Here is a 23,917-nt window from a genome sequence, read left to right as displayed (position 1 = left end):
TGATGGTAGAAGAATTAGATTTATCTGAATAAGTTATGTTTTATCTGTCTATTTGTGTCGTTGTGTCTTTGATGGTCAAAAGGATTAAGTAAAGAAGCACTGAACAGATTATCAAGGGATTTATTGGTCTGGAACAAGGATCAATAAAAGAAAACATTACATTTTGTGTTAGATCCAGACAAAGGGAAAGTTTTAAAATCACTATTTTTAACAATGTGAGATGTGGGTTTATTTATTGTTGACATTTTGACTAATTTCCAAGGGAATCATTTATGGATCTTGATGAAAACAAACAGCCACATTGAGAGGACTGATATCTATGTATGAGTGCAGTTTAATGTGGCTTGATTGATGGAGGTATGAGCTCATTTGTGATATGTTTTTAGATCCGTTTGGCTCACATCAATTAACATGAATTCATCGTCTGTGGTTTCCAAACTACGATGGTGAAGTAGGCACGATCAAAGGGGGAACAAGTCATCATATATGGAGAAAAAAGTCATAAATGTAGATTATCATAAGAATCAGGACTTGGGAAAATGAAATTGTGTCTTCAGTGGAAGTAGAAATGTGCTAAACCGAAACTGTGCTGAATTGGGTGATGGATATTATCACAAAGTTTCGTTAAAACGGCTTGACTCCGTGCTTTGGTTACCTGACCAATTGCATAAGTAGACTACTTATAGTAGCATGACATTAAATGATCCTATATGAAAGGGTAGATGTGTAACTTTACCCATAGAAACAAGATCATAAATCATCTTCCACTCGGGTCTCAAGCTACTAGTTCTGTGACCCAGGCTCGGTTTGCTTCCCACGACCTCAGCGTTTCAGTCTCGCTCCACCTTCTCTCACCCGTCCTCTTCACAAGTGGAGGAAACACTCTTTTGCAAGTGAACCCAATGGGATCGTCATTTCTGGACATTCCTGCAAAATGTCTCCAAATTCTGGTCGGAACCTCGGCTCGTTCCTAAGATGTGCACCGTGGGAGTCTCGACGTCCGTCATGTGAGCTTTGTTCAGGATCTTGTGGACCCTTTTCTCAGTGGACCTGGTCACACATGGTTTCTTCAGCAGAGAAGATCAAAAACAGGTCAAAACACAGGTTTACATCGAATACAGCAGTGCAATGTGTGGCTCTCTGGTTTGTGTTTGATCTGTCACTGTACCTCGGGGTGTAGTTTGAAACCCTCAGCTGGTGGAGAGCCATGAGCAAAGAGAGGAGGGTCAAAGTCCTTCTTGCTCAGCAGCCAGTAGGTCTTGTGACACCCTTTTCCCTGTCATGGACACAGACTGGTGAAACTCAAGTGAAACACAACAGGTGGTACCGTCCTCAGCCTCGACTCAATGTGCAGACTGGGACTCACCTTCATTTCGATTTCTCCTCTTTCCTCCATCTCAAACGATCCCACCTGGAACAGGATGTCTGCAGTGCACTGAGATATGTGAATCATCAGGGCTAGGGGGGGGACAGACATGTCTTAAAGCAATGAGCACAGAGGAAAGCTTCAAGCTTAAATAGCTGACAAATGGCTTTTAAGCAACAATATGCAGCTTTTACCAAATGCAGCAGCTTCAAAATGAGAGTGAATAAGGAGATTAAAAAAATAATTAACAATTATCACTCAGTATGATATTAAACCCTCAGTTCACTCACGTAGGCTGTTACTCTCCATCCGAGACGCCATGTTCACCGTGTCTCCAAACAGACAGTAGCGAGGCATGGTGTTGCCGACCACTCCTGCAACCACCGGACCTACAAAACCCACAACACAGCTGGATAAGCATCTTTTTAATCAATCAATCAATCCTCTATCGTACACTTGTTCAATCTGTTGGCGCCATCTTTACCGGAGTGTATCCCGATGCGGATGGCGAGTCTCTCTGTGGGCATGTGATGGATCCTGAAGACCTTGATGGCGCTCAGGAAGTGCAGCGCCATCGTGCAGATCTCCAAAGCGTGCGTGAAGCCGTTGCTGATGGGCAGCCCGCTGGCCACCATGTACGCATCGCCTATCGTTTCCACCTGGAAAAGATGCGAAGGCGTTTAAAGTGACCATTGGTGTGATCACATACAAAAGAATCTCACACACAAGACAAAATGATTGTGTTGAGAGAGAGAAAGTGTTTTCTTTCACTCACTTTGTAGACATCGTACATCTTGATGATGTCGTCGAAGAGGCTGTAGAGGTCGTTGAGTAACGTGACCACCTCCATCGCGGAGCTGACGGAGCACATGGAGGTGAAACCCACAATGTCGGAGAAGAAGATGGTGACCATCTCGTAGCTCTGCGGCGCCACCGACTTCCCGGCCATCAGCTGGTCTGCAATGTACCTTGGCAACATGCTGGAGAGAAGCTTGTCTGCGCGGGCCTTCTCTGCTGTCAGCTGATTTGTCCTCTCCTCCACCACATCCTCCAAGTGATTTGCATACTTCTCCAACTTATCCACCATGTTGTCCAGGATATTTGTGTGACTGCAGCACAGAAAAATCACAATAAGTACTTTTCTGGACGAGTTTGTTTTCAGGGAAATCTTAAAGGGGACATATTATGAAAATGACTCTTTTGTAGTGCTTCTACACGTTAATTTGGGTATCTGGCGTGTCTACCGTCCCAAAAACTCTGGAAAAAAACAACTCCTGCAATTTGTTGTGGTTCCTCTATGTAAGAAACGATACATAGAATAAACGTCATAGTCACACCATGCCCATGTAGGGAGTCTCGCTACATGGCCTTGGACGAGCGAGCTAACGCTAGCCGGGCTCCACCCGCCCGGTTAGCTCGCGAGCTAACGCTAGCCGGGGGGAGCCCCTAGGCGGCTAGGCACTCAAAGCAGGTCAATCTGAGGAGGGCTGTTTCAGACAGGGTAAAAAGCTGCTGTTTTAAATGATCCTTGTGGTATTTTGACCAAAATATGTTACAGACATTTTATTAAGACCCCAAGGAACCATATCAACTGTGGTGAAATGGGCATAATATCCTAATATAGATAAATCCTGTCCCTGTACTTCCTTGTAAAGTCAAAGCAGTAACCAGATTTCCACCAAATGGGAGACATGGAGATCTGTTTCTCATGAGGCACGTTGTGGATAACAAACACTACTATCTGAACAGTGACCTCTCCGGGCTGGTGTCCCTCAGCTGTCTGCGTATCGAGCCAAACGGTGGTCGGTGGTCAGCGTTCTCACTCCAGCAGGCGCGGAGCAGCGAGTTGATGCTCGAGTCACACAGCTCGTCAGAGAGCCATGGTCTCAGGGGCTCCCCTTCGAAAGGCGTCCGTAACTGCATGATAACCTCTGAAGGAAATCAAGAAGCAGCAATTGAAGCGAGTAATAGATGTGGTTAACATTTGTCTTTGCCTCTTGTGTTTGTTTTTACCTTGTTTCTCTGATATTTAGCCAGATTACATAAAGAAATTAGTTTGTTAAACCTGATCTGAGTAGCTCCGCCTCACCTTTGGGCTCCAGGTTGACGTCAGGGTATGGACCGGTCTTTGAGTTGTACATGAGTTCCCACATGATGATGGAGAAGCTGTAGACGTCACCTTTGGGCGTCCCGTTGCTCTGGAGGCCGACTTGTATCAGGAGCTCGGGGGCGGTCCAGTACATCTCTACAGAGAACAGTCAGGTTGGAATCATCATGCTGTGACGATCATGAATATATTTGGTTTGAAACTATGCTTCCACACACTGACCTTCATAATTGACCGTCTCCACGGGCATGATGTTGTTTTTAAACTCCGACAATCCGAAGCCGGAGAGTTTGATCTGCAGTCGACTGTCTACCAGACACGTGCTGGGCCTCAGGTTTCCATGAAATTGCAGGCTGCTCTTGTGGATGAACTCCATTCCCTGATTCACAAAGTAATAGATTACATTTTTATCACGTAAGAGGAGAGAAACTGGTCAAAACCTGTGGAAAAACTGTGGTTTGTCTGTTTAAGTCATTTAACCAAGTGTTTATTTTGATCTTCATTCCATATATATGTATTTATTCAACAAGAAATCTTATATGAATAAATCTAAATAGTTGGGCTTCCGGAAGTCTAGTCACAGCCCAGTTTAGATTTGTGAATCATGTAAATGAAAGTATTCAAGCATCCAATGAGCTAACCAATAGAAATACTTTTAATAAACTGCATAGTTCACAGACTCACATTTACAATGTCATAAGCAAAGGAGAGTTTAAACATCCCGTCCAGCTCAACATCTGAAGTCTTTAAAACATCCTGCATGAAAAAGAGCAGAACCAATGAGTAAATGTGATTATTGAAGAATAAAAGAAGAAGTCATCTGTCGTGCAAAAATCAGATTTTTTCATATCAAAAGTATTGGAACAACCAAGTATCAGGTACAGGAAGCAGCACTGACCTTCAGACTGCCTTTCTTGCAGTACTGCATGATCAAGCACACGTTGGGCGGCTCGATGCACGCCCCGAAGAACTGCACCAGGTTCTCGTGTTTCATCTCCTTCATCTGAAGAGATTCAAAAACTTAGGCACAAACTAAACATCTTTTAAAACCTGAAGATTAGTTTTGTCTTCAACATCATTTTAATGAGCTTATTTAGCATTAATTTATGTTTTCTGGGTATAAAAAAAACAAGTGAAGCAAATGTGTTTTGGGGTCTTTGCTCCGGAGCGATCTGAAGAACTTTACCTCACTGAACTCTCTGATAACTGAAGGTTTCTGGAGATTGCAGCTCACAGGGTTCTTGATGTACTTGATGGCCACTTGATTCCCCTGAATGGAAATGAAAAGCAAGATTAGAGTAAACAGGGACCACGTGTAATTAAACATCCTGTATGAAGACACCAGGACTTATTCTTATTCTGCAACAATGGAAAAAGAGGTTCCATAGATTAGAGCTGTTTATATCAACATTAACCCGTTTCAGTGCTTATCTAAAAACACGTCCCACTTTTTACATTGATGAGACACGTAACTGGGTTTATTAAAATTGGTAGAAACTATATCGTCTATTTGATTCTCAACTTCGTGCTGTACTGAAGAAGTCTTGAAACTATTGATCCAGACCAGAAACTAGAAAATGTTTACTGACGTCATTACGATCAGTGAGAAGAGGAGGACTCGTATTTTTTGGTGCTTCTGTGCTTTAAACTCTGAAAACAACTTCTACCTGGTAGAGCCCTATGGTGGTGTAGATGTGTTCTCTCCCCGTCTTGTCCATCAGGCCGTAGCTGTTGCTGGAGAAAATCGACTTAGAGCCTCCGCTGCCACTCTGGCTGCCCGTGGTCGTCAGGGATAAAGCCTGATTTCCCTGGAGGAGACACAAACACACACCGAACATAAACACAATCGCACTAACAGGCATTTTTTTCTTCTTCAATCTGAACCCAGTGACACGTCTCGAGTTAATACCCGTACAGAGAGCTCCCTGATGATGGTGATGTCGCTGTAGTCGATGAGCCACCAGCAGGAGTCGTCCAGCCGCGTCTGGAGCCGGATCTTCTGCAGACTGAGGAACCCGATGCACAGAACTCCCAGAACCCCGATGACGGGGAAGGTCACCAGCAGGGCCAGCAGGGCGATGTCTGTGAATAATGGGGGGGGGGTTAAGCTTGAGTGTGGATTGTCTTGATTTCGGGGATCGTGAGTCGTGTTAGGTTCACCGTTGTTCAGCCATTCACAGAATTCGTTGTTGAAGCCACACTCTGGTTTGTCTGAGGGAACCCGGCCTTTGGGCCAAACCACGGAGGCAAACAGGGAAGTTGGCCTGGAATTTAAAAATTGCAATGGAGTTGGAAAACATATTTAATTTAAAAGTAAAAATGTTGATGGTAGAAAAGTGTTTGTTACCGGATGGTTTTGGTTTCACTGTCAAAATTCAGAATGGGCACAAACTTGATGCGGTCTCCTGTGTACTGCAGGTCATAAATGGAATAGTCCAGATTTCTCTCCCCCTCCTCGTCAAAGTGGACAAGTCCGGACGCACCTGAGATGAAAAGCCATTATTGGGAATATTATGTTTCCGAGTTACAAAAAGTGTTTATTGTGCAGTTAATCCTTCAGTTGATTAAAGACGGGCGACTCGACAGTTTCCCCAAAAACCAACCGTAAAATCGAATGTTGTTTTTATTCTTCAGCCTCTGCAGCAGCTGCCGTCCGTCATGAGGGTCCTTCCTGTCCTTGATGGTGTCCTTCAGCCCCATCGCGTAGAGAAGCACTGCGTCGTGCAGGTAGGCCGAGTAGGGGCTCACCTGAAATATCAAATACATATTAAATTGCTTCCTGGGATTGTTCTGTGTAGTAGAATGAAAGAGAAAGTATAGCAGTACATCCTAATGATAGATCTTTCACACATGTGATTACCACGGGTGCTCACCTCCCTTGCAGATGTCAGGTTGCTCCTGAACGGGTTTCCCTTCAGTCTTTGGAACACCTGCTCAAAGAAGTCGTTGTACTCGTAGCCTTCGTAGGATTTCTGGCCGATTATAAAGGCCATGTCAAAAGCTCTCCGTGAGTGTTGGCTCATTGTGCTGTTCAGGGAATTTTTCCACAAGTTATCCTGGAAGAACATTAATATGACACAAGGAAAACGGGTTATTAAGAAGTTATGGAGGACTGTGTGTCTCTATTTATGGTTTAAGAGATACAAAGGGGCTATACACTGTTGTAAAACCCCTATAAAGTATTATTATTATTAAAGACAGAGTAAATTGTGTAACAAAACTATTAAGACATAGAAAATAATGTAAAAGTATCATGAAGTGATACAAAATTACCATAAAGAGTCTAAAACAAATGTCGAGATTTAAAATGATGGAATTTGATAGAAAATCATGTAAACCAGCATAAAGAAATAATAAAAGTACCACAGAAATATTAAAATGACCACAGATATTCCAATGTTTCTGAATCCCACCCCTGTGTAACTGTGTTAATAAAGCTTTACTCACCACGCCTCCACTGACCTCAAAGTGCTGCACCAGGAAGAAGACGTAGTCTCCTTTCATGAGCCCCTGGCGCTCGGCCTCCAGCAGCAGGGCCGTGGAGTCCTCTCTGTTGGACAGCACCACGATCACTGGAGGACGGGGGGGCAGGAATCAGAGGTTAACACCTGGTCACATGTGGTGGACGCTCACACCAGCACTGGTCCTCTCACCTCTGGCCACTGTTGAGATGTACTTGATGTTCCTTGTGACCAGCTGCGGGTTGCTGGTGTCGAACTGGACGGCTTCCATCAGTTTGAATTTGTCTCTCAGTGGATCCTCCACCGTTTTCCACAGGGCGTCCACTTTGTCCCAGGTGTTCGATTCCAGCCCACCTCCGATCATCGCCACGTGACTCCAGCCAAAGAACTCCAACGTCTTCACCAGCACCTCTGAGCTTCTTTTCAGAGGGGGCACGATTTTGATGTAGGAGTCGTAGATGCCCCTGTCGTCGATTTTGGACGATTGACCCACAAACCCGAACATGGGGATGTTCCACGCCGAGGCGATGAGACCAGTCACCTGGAAATCAGAAGTATTCCAAAGAGACATAGCATCATTTTTCAAATACCATTTTTCAATCTATCTATCTATCTATCTATCTATCTATCTATCTATCTATCTATCTATCTATCTATCTATCTATCTATCTATCTATCTATCTATCTATCTATCTATCTCTCTCTCTCTCTCTCTCTCTCTCTCTCTCTCTCTCTCTCTCTCTCTCTCTCTCTCTCTCTCTCTCTCTCTATCTATCTTTAAATGCTTTATAAACTATAATTCATTGACTTATAGTTGATTACTACATCATATTCTTGATTAACCCTGTATTGCCAGGCTTTGGAACATCCTCTGCTCGACTGTTGGACCACTTATCCTCTGGAAAATGAAAATGGCTGCAGAACATCTGGATTAAAGTGCATTAATAAACGTCTTGCATTAGCAACTATGTATGTAATATGGTTGAACCAATTATTTACTTATTTAATTACTTTAAAACAAAGCAAATGTGAATTGTTAAATGGTTCTTATTACATTTTTTAAAATAATAATGAGACTATACATTATCCCTGCAGCCAGATAACAGGCCCCTGGAGATGTCTCACTAAAGAGCTTAAAGACAAGAGCATAATGACTTTCAAAGACAGTAACTCATTAACTGATCAAGAAAACACTCGTTAATGATTCATCAACCGTTAATTAGAGCTTATAAATCCTTTGTGTGTTGCTTTAGCAGAAAGTTACAACAGCCTCTCCACTCAAATTCAACAGGATGTTTAACCTGACGAGACCAAGGACAGAAAACCGTTGATTCCCTGGTTGAGTGTCTAAAACATGTGACCCAGTCCAGTGCATAAATAGTAATTTTTTCCATATTTACACATGTCCCCTCGCAGTGACTCGTACCTCGGCCTCTCCTGGACAAGCTGGACCGAACAGTGCGGACACGTTCTCCTTCCACACCTGGTGGATGAATCCTCCCAGGGACAGTTTGGGATTACAGTCTGTGTCCGTGAACACAAAGTCCAGAGAGAAGTTTCCCACGAAGGCAGGATTGGTGTTCACCTTCTCCACGGCGATCTGAATGGCCGAGCCCAGGCGCTGGGCGCTGAAGGGGAAGGACATGTTCCAGGGAGCCTGGAAACCAATGATCAGCTTGTAATGGTGAGAGCCATTTGTGCTGTTGTCAGCCACAGCAGCAGCAGCAGCAGCAGTTAACACCAAAGTGACATGAAGCGCCAACGTGTGGCTCATGCCAGAAGAATAAAGCGCCCTTGACATCCCTCTCATCCTGCGAGTCCCTGGATTCTACAGGGTTTAAATACACCTGCACCTCCCTGGTGGTGCTGGGCAGTTGGTTAGGGAGGAGATGATGTAAATGTGTGGAGGAGAGTGGGAGGTTCCTGGAGGCAAAAATCATCTTTCCCTTCCTCTGGGACTCCATCTTTGATATAAGTGATTGTCCTCAATCATCGAAGGACGACCTTCCCCAAAACATTGATCCTATTCATTCATTGAGGTTAGGATTTAATTTGTATTGAAGCTGCAACAATAAACATCTTTGAATTATTCCTGTAGTCAAGAAAATGACAAATGTTCATCTCAGTTTCTTAGAGTTCAAGTTCAAGTCATAATTTGAGTTCAGCACCCAAATCAAATTAGCTTAACTTATTAAATTTTATACATAAATGCAGATTTTTAATTCACTAAATGTATAACTTAAGCCTTGGGTTGTTTATATAGCACTATAAATAGTATTTATATAGTATGTATGGTATCTTATTTTAAACTTTTTTACATTGTAATAATGTATTTTCAATATATATATATGTATATATAAAATACATACATACACTTATATATACTTTCAATTAAATAATGTTGATTATTTTTGTTATATTTATAAATTAAGCTTTGGGTTGGGACTGTTGCACAAAAGGTATGTATGCTAACTTCATTAATAATCATTAATAATAATTTAAGCTTAAGTTTGTATCTATAGTCCTAAAAAATATACATATATACCTATGTTATCTTTGTAACATACATTTAATTTTGTTTGACTGATATAATTCAGGCAGATTTTGTCCTTGATCAGATCTTATCAAGTATTGATCAGTAAATATCAAAGGTTCTGTATGACCACAGTTATGGCTCATAAATCCAGGGTCAAAGTTCATCGTAGTGTTTTAACATCACCTCTGCAGAGGAGGAGGAGGAGGAGGGGGAGGAAGAGGAGGCAGAGGAGGAGGAGAAGGAGGAGGAAGATTAACACTTGATTTAGAGAATGAGGGTTCATTTAATTAAGGAAATGTTTTAAAGCCGACAGGTGCAGGTGTTACCTGCTGCAGGAGCACGGGAGGCAGGCCGGGCCTTGCTCCGTGCACAGGGCTCCTCACACCTGTGAGCACTTCTCAGGTGCTAATGGCGACAGGTCGGCCCAGTCGACATTAGTGGTGTTGCTGCGATCAGCTGCCTGGTCCCCCCCCCCCCCACCAGAGCTAATCCCACCAGGTAACGTCTCAAAGCTTCTCCTAATGAACCTTTACCTTCACCTCACGTCCTGCTGATTTCAATCATTCACACAGGAAAACATGTTGACGTTCAGCTGTGTGTCCGTGTGAGCACTATAAAACTCAGAGAGGAGAAATATTTGTTAAAATGTCATCTGTCATTCACCTTAAGTTGTCAAGAGATGATAAGATTTTAATAAAAAAGTTAATCTTTAATGTCAGGAAGGTTTTACACATCCTGAAGTGAGATACTGCAACTTTTAAAAGATTAAATATTTTGAATTTAAGTCCAAATAATGGTCGAAATCATTTCCAGCTTTTTGCAGCAGTTGAATTTGCAAGTCATTGAAACTCGTCTTGCTGCAAACTTCACAAACAATAAATGAGTTTTGACCTTTTCACCTGCATCCACTTTTATAAACGTGAAGCCTTCGAACTTGATTCACCTCAGATTAGAACATTGACCTTTCATCAGCTGCAGCATCTCGGCCTCGGATACATTCTAAACCTTATCTGCTCTTAAATCAGAGATAAATCTTAAAGGTAAATTGCACAAATTACACTTTCAATACGATGACACAGTGATGGTGGCTCAGAGGTTCAAAGGTTCCTTTACCTCTAATCAGTGGTTTTATGGGTTTAGCTCGTGTGTCTCGGCTCAGAGCAGCAGAGGAGGATCTGCTGTGAACACATCACCTCTCACCCGCCTGTCGACTGGGAGCCGACCACAAGCTGCAGGTAGGAAATCAAACACTTTAATCCTATGGTCAGGATCAATTCAATATCTCTGTTAAAGCTTGGTAGGTAGAATAGAGTTCCACCAGCAGCTCTATAGAATTGATTAAAATGCCATTTAAATGCTATTAATTGCCGTAAATGTATGAAACTTATATCCTTCAGTTTATATTTATCTATTATGACCTAATGCGTCTGAGATGAACAAAAATCAATGTGCAGACTCACTAGCCTCACCTGTTGCTCATGCATATTAATACTCTGCCCTGGAATAGTGGCAGAAACTTGGACTATGGGCAGAGAAGATCTCTGGTTCGTCTCTGGTTCGACTCCACGGAGAGACAACAAAAAGACGAACCTGGATTGATCTGTCCAAAAATCCCCAATCTCCCTACCCTGTCTAGTGCCCCTGAGCAAGGCACCTTACTCCCCCAACATCTGCTCCCCGGGCGCCATACATGGTCGCTCACTGCTCTGTGTGTCCTGCACCAGATGGGTTAAAAGCAGAGGTTAAATTTCCCTACCTGCATGAGGTGCATGTGTTAGGGACAAATAAATGCATCTTAATTGGTGCTCCTGTCTCTGCGCGTGTGGACGTATTGTTGTTTTTACACGTTTATTGGTGCGACTCTATCTCGGTGTGATTAAGAATCAGCTCCATGTTGCACAAGCAGCCTCGACTTCGACCTCAGTTAAGGTGGAGACGACCTCAGCCGTGACCCCGGAGATGGAAGCAGCTCCGAGTTGCATAAGACGACTGAATGTGTCGCCTGATGTATTTTAAAACCTGAAATCTGTGGGTGAATCTTCATGGAGTGTTTCCGTGCGTCCCTGCAGACTCGGCACCATGGACTTCCTGTTCCAGGTGCTGTTCTCTCCCCTCCCGACGTCGGCCATCTTCTCCCTGCTCACCCTGGCAGCTGCCACCTTGTTTTACCTCAACACGCGGCCCAGTCCCCTGCGAGCCCCGGCCGACCTCCAGCACCAGACGCTGGGCATCAAGGTGAACAGCTGATGGACTTTGTAGTGTGGTGATTAAATAGATCAAATTATTATCATATCTCTGTTTGTGCTTCTGCCTGACGTCCTCAGGATGGAGCGAGAAAGACGGCTTTGCTCGAAGGGAACGACAACCTGATCTCGTGCTGCGACGAGGACGCCAAGACTCTGTATGAGGTGTTCCAGAGGGGGCTGAGAGTTTCAGGTGAAGTTTTGTGTACAGAGTAAACAAACTTTTATATAAGATGGTTAATAACGAGCCTTGGAGCAGAATCTCTGGCTCTCTGACTCTTGAAAAGAAAACAAACGTTTTTCCCAACATGTCAAAATATTCCTTGAGATGCTCATGATAAATCAAAACATCTAAATCTACTGGAGTCTACAAGAAACTGATGACGACATATTCACGCAAACTGCATAAACAAATTAGAGCTCAAGTGCAAAGATATTAAACTCCTCTGAAGCAGAAGGTTTGACGTGGGCCCTGGGTCTCGTCTGCAGGTAACGGGCCGTGCCTGGGCAGCAGGAAGCCTGGACAGCCGTACAAGTGGCTGAAGTACAAACAGGTAAATCCCCGGAGAGAAAGATGATCGTGGTGAGAATGATCTGCTGTGAGTTTCAGCTGACAGTGTGTTTTCCTGGGTGAAGGTGTCGGAGCGGGCGGAGCACCTGGGGTCAGGCCTCCTCCACCGAGGCCTGAAGCCGAACACGGACACCTTCATCGGCATCTTCGCTCAGAACAGACCTGAGGTAAGTGACCTCTTTATTTTATACGTGAAAGAGATCATTTCTTGACGTGCCCTCACTTTGCCGTGTGTCCCTGGCAGTGGATTATCGGTGAACTGGCTTGTTACACGTACTCCATGGTCGTGGTCCCCCTGTACGACACCCTGGGTCCTGAGGCCCTGGTGTTCATTATCGACCGAGGTAATTGGAGCTTCTCTGTGCACGCTGCTAATGCTGCTAATGACGAGAGTTGGATCTGAGTCGAGTAACCTGCTGCTCCCCGGAGGGATTTTTTTTATCAAGTGTGCGCTTATCCCCCCCCCCCCGGGTGCTTTCATTTTGCTTTTCAATATCTGGACAATTCATTAGAAGATTTATATCTAGTCTTGCTTTTTATAAATGCAGTTTTTTTTACTCTGAATCTTAACAAACACAACAACCTCGACCGTTTTCTTCTTTCAGCCGAGATCTCCACTGTGATTTGTGACAATCTGAGCAAAGTGGAGACGCTGCTGCAGAACCGGGAGAAAGGCCTGAGCCCTGTTCTCAAGACCATCGTGGTCATGGATGATTTCTCCTCCGAGTTGGTGAAGAGAGGGACCACGTGTGGGGTGGACATTGTTTCCATGAAGGATCTGGAGGTAACGTGGATCATTGCCTATTAATGAAGAGCTGGGTCATTCAGTTCAAGTTCAGTCCCCGACCAATAGGATACCAGGTTTAGTTTTGACAAAACACTGAAAGACCAGACTGTTGAATAAAGACAGAGAGACAAAAAGCTAAACACAAAAGGAGACTGGTTTATTTTAAAGAATAAGGAACTGTTGCTGAAATGTTAATAATAAAGCACAAACTTGTTTTCTTTTGTTCTTCAGGATCTGGGAGAAAGTAATCATCAAAATCCAATCGTAAGTTTATTTTCATGTATTGTTTATTTGTTTTTTAATCGAACAAACTGCATTTCCTAATTTGCTGCCATGTCCACACAGCCACCGAAGCCAGAGGACCTGAGCATTGTTTGCTTCACCAGTGGCACCACAGGTGAATTGTGTTATCTCACTTAAATTACTTCTTTTACACGTTTCTGGTGTATTAATCTAAACAATATATTTTGTTGTTCTCAGGAAACCCTAAAGGAGCCATGTTGACCCACGAGAACGTGGTCTCTAATGCTGCAGGTGTCATTGCCAGCTTTGAGGTACCTGAGTGATGGATATGAGGCCTGTCTCGTTGAGTGTGTGTGTTTCCAGGAGGTAACTGGATCTTCTGTTTCCCTCAGTCGTCAGTAGCTCCAAACACGCAGGACGTGAGCATCTCCTTCCTGCCTTTAGCTCACATGTTTGAGAGAGTGGTGCAGGTAAGAGCTCGGTCATAAAAGAGGTTTCTGCTTCAACACGACGTCAGATCATCCCTCACTGTGTTTTTAAAATCCTCTGATCTTGCAGACGGTGATCTACGGTGCAGGGGCGAGGGTGGGCTTCTTCCAGGGGGACATCCGACTGCTGCCGGACGACATGAAGACCCTGAAGCCGACCATTTTCCCCGTAGTTCCTCGCCTTCTCAACCGGGTTTATGACAAGGTCGGTGGAAACCTCAGCCGCCTCATTCCTCTCGTGTGCTTTTTGATTTTAATTTCAAACGCAGCAATTTCCCTGTTTGGTCTCCAGGTCCAGAGCGGCGCCGCGACCATCTTCAAGAAACGGCTCCTGAACTTCGCGGTGGAGCGGAAATACGCTGAGGTCAAAGAGGGCATCATCAGGAACAACAGCATCTGGGACAAGCTGATCTTCCACAAAGTCCAGGTTCGGCTTCCGTCCACACAAACGCACAATACGCAACGACAAAAACACAACTTCCCTGAAAAGTAAATGTGCTTGACTTTGACTGCAGGAGTCTCTGGGCGGACGTGTGCGAGTGATGGTGACGGGAGCAGCTCCCATATCTCCATCTGTCCTCAACTTCCTCAGGGCGGCTCTGGGCTGTCAGGTGAGTCCACTGTCCTCCTGCTGTTATCGCTTCCAAGGAGATTCTGTTTCCACTGTCTGGTGGTTGAAATTACGGTCGGTTAAAAGGCTTAGAACATCTTCATTCGGAGGTTCGATTCCTCCTGCAGTGGCAGCTGCTTCAGTTGTGATCCGGCCCTTCGACTGTTTGTCTTCCCCGATTCCCTCTCCTCATCTCCAGGTTCAACTGTTCTGTCAACAAAGCTGAAATGCCCCACAAATTAACATTGAAAAAAAGCTTAATTCAATTCTCAGGCTTCTCTCTCTGCTCTGATTGGTCCCTCAGATCTTCGAGGCGTACGGTCAGACAGAGTGCACGGCCGGCTGCACCTTCACCATGCCCGGTGATGCCACCTCAGGTACAGAGGCGACTTGAGTTCAACCAAAGACTTCTTCTATAAATCACTTGTTTTATATGGTTTAAATGCTTCAACAAAGGTAATTAATTTGGCTTCATGTGATCTTATTCTCTCGTCCACAGGCCACGTCGGGGCCCCGCTGCCCTGTAATATTGTGAAGTTGGTGGATGTTGAAGAAATGAACTATTTCGCCTCAAATGGAGAAGGGGAGGTACGTTTTCTCAAAATAATATTAGAGCAGCAACTAAATGAACCGGTTCTTTCAGAGAGACTATTGCCTGCCAAATGCAACAATCCAACATAAGTTTTTAATGAAGTTCACATTTAAAAGCTTCACCTCACTCCGGGTGTTTTGTTTATTTCCAGGTCTGTATCAAAGGTTTAAATGTGTTCAGAGGATACTTGAAAGATCCTGAGAAAACTGCAGAGGCCTTGGATGAGAACGGGTGGCTCCACACCGGAGACATTGGAAAATGGCTTCCGGTAAGAAAGGCCAGGCTTGCACCACCACCACCACCACCACTGCTACATGTTAATGAGTCAGGAGGTTGATGAATAACACAAACTCTGAGTTGGAGACCGGATACACAACAGGTGTTTGTGTTGTGTGCTTGAAGAAAGTCACCAAGTGGAATCGAGTAGTTTTAATAATGAGAAGTTTCATAAAACATTTCCTTTCTTCCTTTATGGAAAATGTATTAAAGGACACAATAATAAGTAACTTCAGCCACTAGGGGTCTCTTAACTGTGTTTGTCCTTCGTCATAAGATGTTCCCCGATTTTAAAGTGAAATGACACAATTAAAAGACAAACAAAATGTTATATTCTGCTACTTTAAATTAAAATTAGGCCTTAATTTGCCTGTTTGGTGACAGAGTGGAGTTCTGAAGATTATTGACCGGAAGAAGAACATCTTCAAGCTGGCTCAGGGCGAGTACATCGCCCCGGAGAGGATTGAGAATGTGTATATACGCAGTGGACCTGTGGCCCAAGTGTTTGTGCACGGAGACAGTCTACAGGTACAGGTTAAACCTTTGTCCTCAGCTACTCTCTCTCTCTGTGTCTGTCCCTCTATTCCATAATGAAACTGTTTGTCCTCTGTCTGAAGTCCTGCCTGGTCGCCGTCGTGGTCCCGGAATCTGATGTGCTGCCCGATCTGGGCAAAAGTCTTGGCTGCACAGGCTCCGTGGAAGAACTCTGCAAACGCACGGTAATATTTACATCCTGTCCGACACCCTTATGATCTAACAACACATTTTGTATAAATGTTCACTTTGCCTCAAAGATGAACTATTTTTAATTCCGGGGGTCGAGGGTCAAGTCCACTGTGATCTTATAAGACATGTTTTTGGGCTTGTGAATCTATCACATCAACACCTCGACTCCAAGTGAGTGTTCGGACCAAATTTGAAATAGTATCCTTGAAGATGAACTGATTAGATTGTGGAGGTCAAAGGTCAAGGTCAGTGTCCTCATGCATCATGATGTCGACTGAAACTGCACTGGCTGGTGGAGGCGTAGAGACTCAGGCGTGGTATCTATAGTTTATTAATCATAAAACAAACTGACCAATGAGGATCAGTTTCAGTTTGACTTTTCTACCCAGGAATATGTATAGAAAAGACTAAAAGAAGCCAATGAAAGTAGAAATCCTTGATATTTGCAGTAAAACCTTTAGGACCAATATCATTTCCTAAGCTTTAGAATTATTTATTGTGATGATTTAAACACAGACTTCTCTGTTTACAGGAAATTAAGAAGGCAATTCTTTCAGACATGATCAGACTGGGCAAAGAAGCAGGTCTCAAGTCCTTTGAGCAGGTAACAGCTTCTTTACTAACTCCCGAAATCAAACCGGTGTTGTTTTTGTACAATTATAATGAATAATTTTGCTTTTATAAAAACCTATTTCTCCGTTAAGAGAAGAAAAGCTCAACATATAAACTGCAACTTTAGGTCATTTAACTTTTTTCTGGTGCTACAGACTTCTCTCAACCTGGCATAGTTCCCCCTCTAGTGGTCAAAATGAGCAGTTGAAATAAATGTCTGACGGTCATGAAGGCCCAGTCCAAGATCTATTTGTGTTTCATGGAGAATCAGTCTTTACTCCTGTAAGACGTAAACAGGAATATCAATGCCATCTTTCTCTCTTCAACGTCTGACCTTTGCCCTCCTCCTCTTCCTCCTCTTCCCCCCCGACGCAGGTGAAAGACGTCTACCTCCATCCGGAGCTGTTCTCCATCGAGAACGGCTTGTTGACCCCCACGCTCAAGGCCAAGAGGAATGAGCTCAAAATTCTCTTCCAGCCACAGATCGACAAACTGTACGCCGACCTCCAATAAACACAAATGAACCCAAACCACCAACTCAACCTGTTCTGGTCCATCTCTTCTTTTATTTCCCACGTGATTTGAATTCACCTCTTGTTGTCATCCTTCCTGAATGTCGAGTACTGAATGAGACGGATCTGTTGTGTGTTGGATTCTCACTGCGACAGACATTGTTGAGGTGTGAGTCACCTGAGACCATGAGGTTCTGTTAAACTCATCTTCCCCCTGAAGCGCTGCCGTCTGGAGCTGAGCTGGAAAGACGCCTGCTGGCTGCATCACGTCCGCTCCACACACACTGAGGAAGCACTTCAGAAATATACAGTTGTAACTATCTCCAAAATAAATATACAGCAATAAACTATGAAAACTCTTCACAAGTGCATAACAAAAAAATTGAACGAGTCATAAAAGGTTGAATACTTGTAAATATAGCTGAGACAAGTGTTCCAGCAATATTTCCAGTGTGAGGTTGTGTTAAATAACACTTCTGTGTAACACAATGTGATTCAACATTAGTGGAATCTACTGTGCGTCCTCCAGTATAAACACAAACAACACAACGACAAGTGAAACTATTTGCAATGAGTGAGAATTGTGACTTGAGCTGAACGTGTTTGGAAGAAGAATCATATTTGGTGTAAACCAGAGATAATATCTGTCTAATAACTTTAACTTCTGCACATTTCTGAGTCAACACCGCCCCCGTGTGTTACAGAGAAGGCATTACAGGAATCAACGCTTCCCACTATTACCGTATAACCTGGGGAAATTAAGTTTTAAGATGTTTCACTTCATAATTATAGGATTATAAATAAGTTCCCCGTATTTTTGAGAAATTAATTTTCACACATTAAGTCAATAATTAAAAAATGTAGGTATGTTAGTGATTATTTTTAGAAGGTTTCCCCTTATGTTCAGATTCTAAGTCATAATGTTAATATATTGAGTCTTTACTATGAAAAGGTTTTTGAGAACTTTTCTCATTTTGACTTTGATAGAAAGTTATCAATTTAAAAATCTTATTTCAGGTACTTGGTCGTTATTTTAAGATACTGAGTCAATATTTACTAAAAAAAGTGTTTTTATTTGGAGATGAATTCATTATTTTGAGTTACTTAGTCAGTTTAAAGAAAATCTCTCTGTAGTTTGAGTTTGTCATTTTGACTGATAAGGATTTACAGAATTAAATTAAACAATTTTTTCTATTTGATAGATACAATATATGAAGTATATAACTACATAGAACTGCATAGAACTGTATAAAACTGTATACACTCAGGGAAATATAATATACTACATTGTTCTATTAATTCAAACACTGAGTGACACTGGGACCATGGACTGTATATAACTGTACACACTGTATACACTGAATATAACTGTACACACTGAATATAACTGTACATACTGTATACACTGTATATAACTGTACATAAAGGGATGGACAGAGGGCTTATAGCGCCCCCTGGTGGTCCCTCCCTCCACTCTATCTCCGGGAGCCGCAGTTGGATCCCGCTCCGCTCCACCTGGACTTTCCAACGGGTCGCTGCGACCGCTCTCTGCAGGCTGCGTGCGGGAGCTGCGGTGCCGGGGGTCGTGCGGGGCTGTGGGACACATGTCGCCGCCTCTGGCTCGTTTCTCCGCCGGGATCGAGCCTCGCTGATCGGATCCGGACTCACCTGAGACTCCTCCGACAACAACATGGCTTCCTCCTCATCCGCCTCCTCCGCAGGTGACCGAGCAGAACAGGTGAGCGGACCGGTTCTGTAGCTCTGACTTTCTGCAGCTGGGTGCGGGGTCGGGTGCGGGGTCGGGTGCGGGTTCGTGTGCGGGTTGTTCCTTTGGGGCTGTTCCCTGGAGCTGTGCAGGAGACACGCGGAGCTGCGGCCGCTTCGTTCCCTGAACTTTCGTTTCTCTTTCTGCAGAGAAACTGGAGAAAAGACACGTGTTGGTTAATGTTTGAGTTTGTGATCAGTGCTGTGGAGAATCATCTGTTCTAATATCAAAGCTCTAACATCACAGAACAGCTTTTACATCTACTTCACAACTATCCCATAATAACTTATTAATAAACCCATAGCTGTAAAAGGTCGAACATTAAACTGGATATTGACAGAACAGGACCTCACCAATGTGTTTGCTCATCAGCCTGGTTTCAGTTTAAAATGCAAATCAGCTACTAATAACGTTTGTGGTAATTTAAAACTGATATTATACATTTATAGATGATATATTCCTTATATTCTTTCAGGCTGTCGTTGGTTTCCATTCATTTCTGTAGGGTATGAAATGTGTAGAGAAAAAAATCTGATATCTAAACATTCAAACCTGCTTTAATTGTTTCCAGTCATAATCATCTGATTAATTTATCAGTCGATTGATTGATGAGCAACAATTTTAATAGTGGATCAATCAACAATTAACTTTAAAGCGTTTGCAGATGTGACTTCATGAAATGACACTGGACACATCTGTCTTCACTTGAATTACTGTAACGCACACAAACTGTACTTATAGATTATTGGATGCATTTTCCCCCATTAATCGTAATGAATGAATATAAAATTTGGCAGATGAGAGTGTTCAAATCAGTAGGTTAACATTTTTTCTAAAACATTGTGATGAAGAAAACTCCCATGATCCCACGCTGCTTCATGATGTCATCAAACTAGGTCTTTTCATTTGTGAGACCCATAAATGGCCAAAGTTACATATTTGTCTTTAGTTTATATTGTTGAAATGTGATGGAGGGCTTTTTTAATAACTGTTTACATTTCTACATTCAAATTAAAATGAGCTCATGACCTGAGCTCACACACAAAACAAAGTGTAGCACTTTTCTAATGGGATGTAAATGGTTTGGCTTGATTTCCAGTTTCCTGTGGCTTCCATCATGTAGAACCGTCCGTGTGTCTTTTAGCTGTGCTGCCTCATCTGTCTCTGGCCCCTCCCATCTGTCTATTAATGGTTTACCACGGCTCGTAATGGGAAGAGGAAGGTGGTTTCAGTGTCACTGGTTGTAAGTGGCTGGTGTCTACAGGAGGTTTATTGTGGCAGAGCAAACATCAGCGAGACTCCGCCCACGTCCTAGGCAGAAAGTAATTGGACGACCCAGTGGGGCCTGCGGAGCTGGGCGTGACAGCTGCAGCTGGTTTGACTGGACTGTAAAATATAACTTTATGATCGGGATGTGAAAGCTGAAGATAAAGACTCGTTGTCAGGGTCACATTCGTTTTCTTTATAAAAGCTGATTAATCAGTAACTAGCACAGTAAAAGAGGCGTCACACACACACACACACACACACACACACACACAGACACACACACAGAGGAGCTGCCGCCAGCGTTGATGAGCTGTCATCAAACACATCAGAATGTTACTGTCCTGTCTCTGTGTCCCGCCCCCCCCGCAGGACCGTCCTCTTTAAACACAGGATGGAGACAGACAGAAAGACACGTCCGGTCCGGTCCAGAGGAATCCTGAGTTCTGATCGTTGCTCTGATGCTTCACTTTGCAACAATCACACAAACTAACAAACACGTCAGGTGACCACTGAGGTTCTGCTTAGTCAGGTTATGGATTCTGCCTTTTCATTGTAATGACAAAAGTCCAGTTGAGCTGAGTCAGCCTGTTGCGGGGAGGGGGGGGGGGGGTTACTGATTCACCCGCTCTGGCTTTCAGTGCAGAGTATTGTGGTGACATGAGCTAACATGACCTCGACTGTGGTGACAGCAGGGTTTGTTTGTGCAACAGAGACGAGCTGTTGTGTGGTTGGTGCTGTCGAGCACGCACAACAGGTGCATCACAATAAGGGCGACAAACCCAGAACAGCACGAACCATGTGCAAGTAGCCAGTTAGCCTCAAAAGAGCTAATTTGTGTAAGTGCAATAAATAAGTGCAATGGATCTTAAACTAAACACCAGAGTTGACGATGGTTATTAGACCTCGTCTTCTTAGCCGAGGTGAAGTCAGTGGTTGGCTGTCCCCTCTCAGTGAGGGAGCAGCGAGCTGATTGGCCGATACAGAGCGGAGTGGACAGGCTCTAATTTGAAGCTAATGTACGAAGACAAATGTCCAGATCCACTTGTCTCAGTTTATTTCTTGAAGCAATGTTCTTAAACCCCAAAGCAGTCGTTACGTTATCAATCAAAGCAAAATAAAACCAGTAAACCCTTAATGAAAGAAGCTGGAACCAGTGACCTGCTGCTGCTCGGTTATTCGTTCTTAGCTTCAGGATCGTTTTGGATTCTCGGGTCAGAACGAATTGAAAGTGACTCTGTGGCTTGGCACTGCAGTGACTTGACAAAACATCTGCATCTGCCTGAACATCTGCACGCTGAAAGGAGAGAGGGAATGAATGAGTTCCAGTGTGTGTGAGCAGTAGTGACTCAGATCCAGGGTCAGTGCACCGGCTGACACTTGTGTGCTGTACAGTCTAGGTTGTGTTTTCTGCTCTTGTTCCATTTCAGTGAGTCACAGTGGATCAGCTGACCTCCTCGTTCCTGGGACGACTGAGGCTCAGCGTTCCTGTGAATGGTTTCCTCCATGCGAGTGGCCATCGAGGAACCAGACCAGTAGTGATAGGAGATATAACACAATCACCCTCCACCACAAAATCTGAGGCTTTTTTAACTTTTTTGCAGAACTTTTTATAACAAACAAGTGAAAAGAAACACAGAGAAAACATCACATCTCCTATTAAAAACAGCTTGTGAGGCACCAATCAATAAAACTCAGCCACAAAGACAATGAGAGCATCTTATGTTTCTTTAGCCGCAGCAGTAGAAGATCCTAAATAACAATAACAATCCGGTTTCGAGGATAAAGATGCTAACGTGGGATTGGACGTGTGTTAGAGCTGAAGTAGAGGCAGGGAAAGAAGCTCGATGGTAGAAAGCGAGTCACAATCCAACTTTCCAGCTCCTGTTGTGTCACCCTGCAGCTGATGGGGGGGTGGGGGAGTTGGGGAGTGGGGGGGGGGGCTTTGGCGATGAGACCATTTTAGGCGTGGAACTGTGTCCTTTTCTCGGCCATTAGCATTGTGTGAGCTCGCCGGTCCCGAAACAAAGATGGATTGTAAATCAGGAGAGGATGGAAAGTCTGTCTCTTTTGTAAATGGTGTTTGTGTGTCTGCTCTTTCTCAGTGGTCGTATGTGTGTGTGTGTGTGTGTTTGTGGAGGAGGGGGTTGGGATTCCTCCTCCTCCTCCTCCTCCTCCTCTTCTGTGTAAATGAAACTCTTTCACTTTACAAGTGTTCGTTGACTGTGATTGGTCGGTGAAAAGACGTAGAACCACACTAGTAGATTCTCATTGTTGAAACAAACTCAAGACATTCACATTGGTTCTGTTTATTGCATCACATTTATAACACGATTATAACAACATTTATTACAACATTTGTTGTGTGATTCCAGAGCATCTGTTTCCACGACTCTTTAAGAAAGTGGGTGAAACTCTCGGGATCAGTGTGAGACTGAGACATGTGACACTTCCCTTTCCAAAGCCCTGATTGGCTGGTCCAACGCAGCTCTCACAGTTCACCGTGATAAAGACATTTCCATTTTTTTTTTTTGGTTAATTAATATTTGGACATTCAAGGTCTGGACTGTCTCTGAACTGAAGAAAAGATTTAAACTTACTGCAAACCTGAAAACTCACCCGGAGCTCTGGATATGAGCTGAACAACAAATCGAGGAAAATGTCAAATATAATTTCTAACCCACAGCTGCTTGCAACACGTTCACACCTGTGCTGAAAAAGGTGTGTTGGGGGAAATGGTGCTGGAGAACAAAGAGTGCAGAGGGTTTTTAAATTCTAAGGTTTGAAACTGTAATTACGTGTAGAGCATCACAGAGCATCACAGAGCATCACAGAGCATCACAGAGCATCACAGAGTCGTGGGTCCGCGTCACAGGAAACTCTATCCCCTGCAGCTCTTCAGCTCTTCAGCTCTTCAGCTCTTCAGCTCTTTAGCTCTTCAGCTCACATCAGCGTCTCTGTCACTACGAACCCACGGCCAGTTACTACTCTCTCACTTCCTGGATGAGATACGCACATCACAGGCCTCAGTGAAGAACAGCACCTGACATGTTCACACACACACACACAGACACACATTCCAATCAGTATTCATAAAACCCGTTAAAGCTGATACGCTTTTTTACTGTCTCCCCCCAAGAAACTGTTGGTTCTATTCTTAGTGTCAGATTTGAGATCGTCAGTTTCAGACTTTAACATCGGTGAGAATCAAACCCTCGGGGTTGCTGTGGCACACCGTTTGCACCCTGTTCAGGCCTTTATCTCCTATCAGTTTGTTTTCTTACCCGCGGTGATAGTGTGAGTGTTTGACGTAGATAACGTCGGCTCAGACAAGCAGGCACAGGCCCGGTGGTTTGCTCCCGACGCAGAGTCTGTTTGAATTCATTGTTGAAGAGTCAAAACAAATGAGAGGAATGTTTTCTTGAGGTTATTCTGCATTTTATGATGCATCAGAACCACAAAGGATAAACATGTGACACACATCACACTGAACCTGATCAGAGTGATGCAGTATCGAGGTTCTGTCGATACATGATGCAATCGACCAATCACGTGTCAGTCTCAGCTAAAGTTCTGGAAATTCTCACGTTTGGTTCCTCTGGATAATTTCAGGAGGTTTTCGGTGCAGGTCTGAAAGCAGCTCATGAAAACTCGATCCACTGAAGTGTGGTTGAAAGCTCTGGGAAAAGCGACACACTAACACACACACACAAACACACACTCATCTGCCAATTGATTCACACACTTTCTGACAAA

The 23,917-nt window shown here is 43.8% G+C and overlaps 3 protein-coding genes across 3 annotated transcripts in view; 2 read left to right on the top strand and 1 right to left on the bottom strand.

Moving 5' to 3' along the window:
- Positions 1–70: 70 nt before the first annotated feature.
- gucy2g (guanylate cyclase 2g) lies at positions 71–8,708 on the bottom strand. The gene is made up of 21 exons (XM_062378488.1): positions 8,361–8,708; positions 7,127–7,475; positions 6,936–7,045; positions 6,347–6,529; positions 6,077–6,221; positions 5,821–5,956; positions 5,634–5,737; positions 5,389–5,555; positions 5,141–5,281; positions 4,660–4,743; positions 4,372–4,476; positions 4,158–4,229; positions 3,696–3,852; positions 3,456–3,611; positions 3,120–3,297; positions 2,142–2,475; positions 1,851–2,025; positions 1,657–1,755; positions 1,367–1,458; positions 1,169–1,276; positions 71–1,067 (listed from the first exon to the last, which is right to left on the bottom strand). The coding sequence occupies exons 1-21, from the start codon at positions 8,706–8,708 to the stop codon at positions 912–914; spliced, it is 3,399 nt and encodes a 1,132-aa protein (XP_062234472.1). The 3' UTR covers positions 71–911.
- Positions 8,709–10,631: 1,923 nt separating this feature from the next.
- On the top strand, positions 10,632–17,271 carry acsl5 (acyl-CoA synthetase long chain family member 5). Its single transcript, XM_062378935.1, has 21 exons — positions 10,632–10,705; positions 11,540–11,705; positions 11,795–11,906; positions 12,203–12,267; positions 12,350–12,451; positions 12,529–12,628; positions 12,890–13,068; positions 13,303–13,335; positions 13,417–13,468; positions 13,552–13,625; positions 13,707–13,784; positions 13,873–14,007; positions 14,095–14,229; positions 14,318–14,413; positions 14,717–14,789; positions 14,912–15,000; positions 15,156–15,272; positions 15,665–15,808; positions 15,898–15,999; positions 16,539–16,610; positions 16,994–17,271. Exons 2-21 carry the CDS (start codon positions 11,550–11,552, stop codon positions 17,129–17,131), a joined length of 2,052 nt encoding a protein of 683 aa, XP_062234919.1. The 5' UTR covers positions 10,632–10,705; positions 11,540–11,549; the 3' UTR covers positions 17,132–17,271.
- A 1,340-nt stretch (positions 17,272–18,611) lies between these two features.
- The window catches only part of LOC133931990 (ankyrin-3-like), a 93,848-nt gene continuing 88,542 nt past the window's right edge, over positions 18,612–23,917 (top strand). Inside the window, exon 1 of the mRNA XM_062378978.1 lies at positions 18,612–18,868. Coding sequence (XP_062234962.1) covers positions 18,821–18,868 — 48 coding nt within the window. The 5' untranslated portion in view covers positions 18,612–18,820. The remainder of the gene's footprint in view (positions 18,869–23,917) is intronic.

The sequence above is a fragment of the Platichthys flesus genome, chromosome 20, assembly GCF_949316205.1.
Source record: "Platichthys flesus chromosome 20, fPlaFle2.1, whole genome shotgun sequence".
NCBI classification, from domain to species: domain Eukaryota; kingdom Metazoa; phylum Chordata; class Actinopteri; order Pleuronectiformes; family Pleuronectidae; genus Platichthys; species Platichthys flesus.
The sequence above is the reverse complement of the archived record's forward strand: the minus strand, read 5'-3'. Positions and strand labels throughout refer to the sequence as shown.

What these genes read in the sequence shown, in the direction of transcription:
- gucy2g (XM_062378488.1), bottom strand. Translation starts at nt 8,708, where the DNA reads ATGAGCCACACGTTGGCGCTTCATGTCACTTTGGTGTTAACTGCTGCT. An exon ending in CTTGTCCAGGAGAGGCCGAG is followed by an intron (nt 7,476 to 8,360) that starts GTACGAGTCACT and finishes TCTGATTTCCAG; the next exon opens with GTGACTGGTCTCATCGCCTC. An exon ending in AGTGAAACCAAAACCATCCG is followed by an intron (nt 5,738 to 5,820) that starts GTAACAAACACT and finishes TTTAAATTCCAG; the next exon opens with GCCAACTTCCCTGTTTGCCT.
- acsl5 (XM_062378935.1), top strand. Translation starts at nt 11,550, where the DNA reads ATGGACTTCCTGTTCCAGGTGCTGTTCTCTCCCCTCCCGACGTCGGCC. An exon ending in GAGGGGGCTGAGAGTTTCAG is followed by an intron (nt 11,907 to 12,202) that starts GTGAAGTTTTGT and finishes TCTCGTCTGCAG; the next exon opens with GTAACGGGCCGTGCCTGGGC. An exon ending in TCAACCGGGTTTATGACAAG is followed by an intron (nt 14,008 to 14,094) that starts GTCGGTGGAAAC and finishes TTTGGTCTCCAG; the next exon opens with GTCCAGAGCGGCGCCGCGAC.